This window comes from Eurytemora carolleeae, unplaced genomic scaffold, assembly GCF_000591075.1.
Source record: "Eurytemora carolleeae unplaced genomic scaffold, Eaff_2.0 scaffold2846, whole genome shotgun sequence".
Classification (NCBI taxonomy): Eukaryota; Metazoa; Arthropoda; class Copepoda; order Calanoida; family Temoridae; genus Eurytemora; species Eurytemora carolleeae.
In genome coordinates, this window is record NW_019398729.1 from 1 (window position 1) to 3,824 (window position 3,824).

The 3,824-nt window shown below is 33.7% G+C and overlaps 1 protein-coding gene across 1 annotated transcript; it reads right to left on the reverse strand.

Annotated features, from left to right (window-relative positions):
• Nucleotides 1–1,950: 1,950 nt before the first annotated feature.
• Nucleotides 1,951–3,566, reverse strand: LOC111717608 (T-cell activation inhibitor, mitochondrial; the record flags this gene model as incomplete). The annotated part of the gene is given in 4 exon segments (XM_023493108.1): nucleotides 1,951–2,792; nucleotides 2,847–2,901; nucleotides 2,967–3,078; nucleotides 3,514–3,566. Coding segments are annotated over 4 exon segments (338 nt in total), but the record flags the coding sequence as incomplete, so codon positions are not given.
• Between the last annotated feature and the right edge of the window lie 258 nt (nucleotides 3,567–3,824).

The following is a 3,824-nucleotide window of genomic DNA, read 5'->3' on the forward strand; positions in this document are numbered from 1 at the left end:
CTATTATCATGTTTATTGGGACACCCTGTATCAGAAAAGCGAAATTATTTATTTGTTTTTTATAAACTGTCCAATAGGAAGACGACTTTAAGACTCGAGAAATGATTTCAAATATTCAAATGAACATGAAACCCAGCTTTTGTCCAATGTGCATTGTACAATTAATAAGTTAATGTAGAATCTGCTGGTAAATTCTCGACAACTTCCGATTTCCTATAGACTTCCAGAATGAAATGAATAGAACTCTTACTTGCAATTCTTTCTACCACTTTTTGATACTTTTACCATTACTTTATGAATAAAAATAGTTAATGATCCTTCACCTTGAGAAGAGAGGGATGCGTGTACGTTTTCTAGAACGACATCTACGCATAGCTGACCTAAATATTTGTGAAAACATTTTAATTCTGTTTTAAACATGTAAAATGTATTCTACAGTTGAGATTTAAATACGAGATTCCGGTGCGTCAAATACGAGGTTCCGGTGCGTCAAATACGAGGTTCCGGTGCGTCAAATACGAGGTTCCGGTGCGTCAAATAAGTTTTGCGAAATATTTTTTAGCGGTTCTTCTCGATGTCTCAGCCCTGTAGTTTTTTTTTAAGTTCACTATGTCTAGGCGCGCGACTAAGTGGGGGGGGGTCATGGGGGACCGGCGCCCCCTAGGATGATTAAGGGGAGGAATGTCACCCCCTTAATAAAGCTTGCCCCCCATGTAGGGTGGGGCAAGAAGTATTTACCAGGGGTCCAAATAATTAAAAAAAAATAGATAATTTTCTCGAAAATTTGGAAAAAGACTTAGATTTGCCCCTTTGTTCAACATTTGTAATCCTTGTTTTTTAGAATGCCACCAAATATTTTTAATTTGCACCTTAATTTAATTTTTTTATCCCCAAACGATAAATTCAACTTTAAAATTTTCAGAATCATCTAAAAAAATGCCCCTTATTTTATTTTGATAATGCTCAAAAAACTGAATGTCTAGTTGCGCGCATGCCTATATCTATACCCAATATATTTTTGGCCAGGCTGGCGTAAAACAGATTGTTGTTGTGATGTAATGAGTGTTCTCCTGACGGTGGATTAGATTCGTTGTTACAGCATAGAAATATCTAGAAAAAGGAAGCTTTAACGGCTCGGTTACCAAAAAAAAAAATTATTAGAAGATGTAAAAACCAAGCAGCAGCCTAAAAAATGATCCAGAAGGCATTTTAAAACGATTTTTTGAACTTTAATGGAAAAGATGAATATTTATAGGATTATGATATGTCCGGGCAGGAAAAGACCATCAAGACCCAAAAATGGCCGAAAATAATTAAAACTGTTTAAACAATATTAGCAAGGGTTCAGGAAGTATGTTTGTCAGACAGCTGATGTACGCTTTTACATTGTGAACAAAGTTGTAAAGCAAGACTTAGAAAATGACAAAGATCTGAGTCAAACTTGTCCCAAAGTCTCTGACATAGGACCAAAGGGATTACGTTAATTATGGATCTCAAACGTTAATTAAAACTAGAAAAAATGCTCAAAAGTCCTTCATATATTAAATTTACTCAATCTCTCATTTCTTTTGATCGCTCATAAAGGGTCTAAAACAGACTTTGATGGATTAAGTTTGAGACTATTCTTAAAATTTTCTTGCTGTGACGAACGATATACTTTCGGGAGAACGCTCCTTACATTACAACAAAGATATGATTAACATCAACTCATCTGAAAAATAATCCTATATAAATATATTAAACTTTAAAAGAAAATGTAGGACTAAGACATCTAGAAGTACCTCTGAAAATGTTTTCGCAAAACTTATTGGACGCACCTCGTATATAGTTATTAACCATTAATTTATTTAAGCCAGGTAAAACTTACCGACATTTCCGACCGATATTGCAGGGAAAAGTACAGTATATCCAACAATATTCTCTAAATCCTTCTCAAACTCAAGCATTCTCTCTGAAAGGAGAGTAACACGACTTTATAAATTTAGAAACCTCCCTATCTTAAATAAACTCTAACAATAATAACAATAATAATAATATATAGAAAGATCTAAATACGATGCAGCACGTCATCATGTAGGGACAGACTTATACTTTAACTCAAACCAAGGATCTTTAAAGGAAGTTGTTCAGCGGGGGCTTACATTTTCTTTCCAGGGCCGGGGGACCTGGCCCCTGGAAATCATTGATTTTACTGACCAGGGAATAGACTATGGTTTCAATTTGGATCGGAAAGCCCTTACGAAACCGTTTCTGAAGAGGTTAAAACTGATAAACCATCATCAACTTTTGTGAAGGGTTGAACCTTTCTTAACCGATTTTCAAATAAAGCTACCCCCTTTAAATTTCTTCGTATAAAATCCGCAAACTTGTTTTTGTTTTTGTTTTACAATGTATGAAAGTGAAAATGTTCAGAATTGAAATAAAAGATGGACGCGAAACGCCCTGAAATCCTAGTTTGTTAAAAAAGACTGAAAACCGGGGGAGCAGAGTTGGAAATATTTGTATGCTTTATCTTCAAATATTTATGTAAAATGATTTTTTCTCTTTTCTTTTGAAATCTGCATCGGCATAGTTTAGTGGGACAGAGTTCATGTCAGCTATGCAGTATCATCTATAGTAAACCATAACTCCGCTCTAAGAAGAAAGATTCTGTCCGTAAAAAATGACAATATAATTAATATAAGGCTAAATGTTGAATAGTTTGATCCTTTTTATGATCTCTGATATCCGAGTCTCCGAAGCTAAGATTCCAAGGAATACAGATCACTCCATCACTCTTCACCATGTAATATCTAGCAAAATAAATCTGTTTTTCGAAAAAGTGTGCAATAGAACAAATATTTTACCTTGATACAATTATATGTATTCCGTGAGTGAGATGTCTAAGTTTGTGAATTCTTCCTTAAAACGTAATTAATCAATTAATAAGGTGTGTTTAAAAATCAGCAAATAAAGTTAAGGTTTACCAAGCATAGCTGAGCAACAAACAATCATCTGTGTGGTTGTAATGGAATCTTCTTTATCCAGTTGTATTAATCCTAGCTCATTTATACAGGACGTAATTAATCGTGTCTCCTCCTAAACATTGATACAGAAAAATATTTAATCTTGTTTCTTTTAACTTATTTTTTTTATTGGGGAGGGGGGGGGTTACTAAATTTCAATATGTCAAGATTTAATTTTCTTGAAGATAAATTTATCTCACTAGCCTTAGCCTTTTAAATTAATTGTGAACATGTTCTCTTTGTGTACATCGTAAAACAAAACAAAAATAATTCGCGGATTTTCACAAAAAATTTCGTGGATTTTCAAAATTTTCAAAAATTTAATGAAGATCGAATTTTGATGGAGACAAATATTTGAAATTTTGATCATTCATAAACCTTTCCTGGGGTCCCTAGATGTCCCACAAAAAATTTGGGCTCGATCGGTTTAGCCGTTTTGACGTTTATTGGATACAAACAGACAGACAGACAAGCCAAATTTATAGATAGATATCAAAACCCTGTTTACCTGCTTATGGGAAACATGATCTCGAATTCTTCTACGAGCCTCCTCAATACTATCTAAAAAAATATTCAAGAACTAGTCAGAGTTGTTCCCAAATTCAAACTTGTACTTGTCTTTTAGGATAACATTCAGAACTATTCTTGTCTGTCAAGAATTTAAACCTATACAATATACATGTCTGTCAGAATAATATAATTCAACCCTATTTTTGTCCCTCAGCTTATAGAATTCAAACATATTCTTGTTTGTCAGGATAGAATTCAAACATATTCTTGTTTGTCAGGCTAGAATTCAAACATATTCTTGTTTGTCAG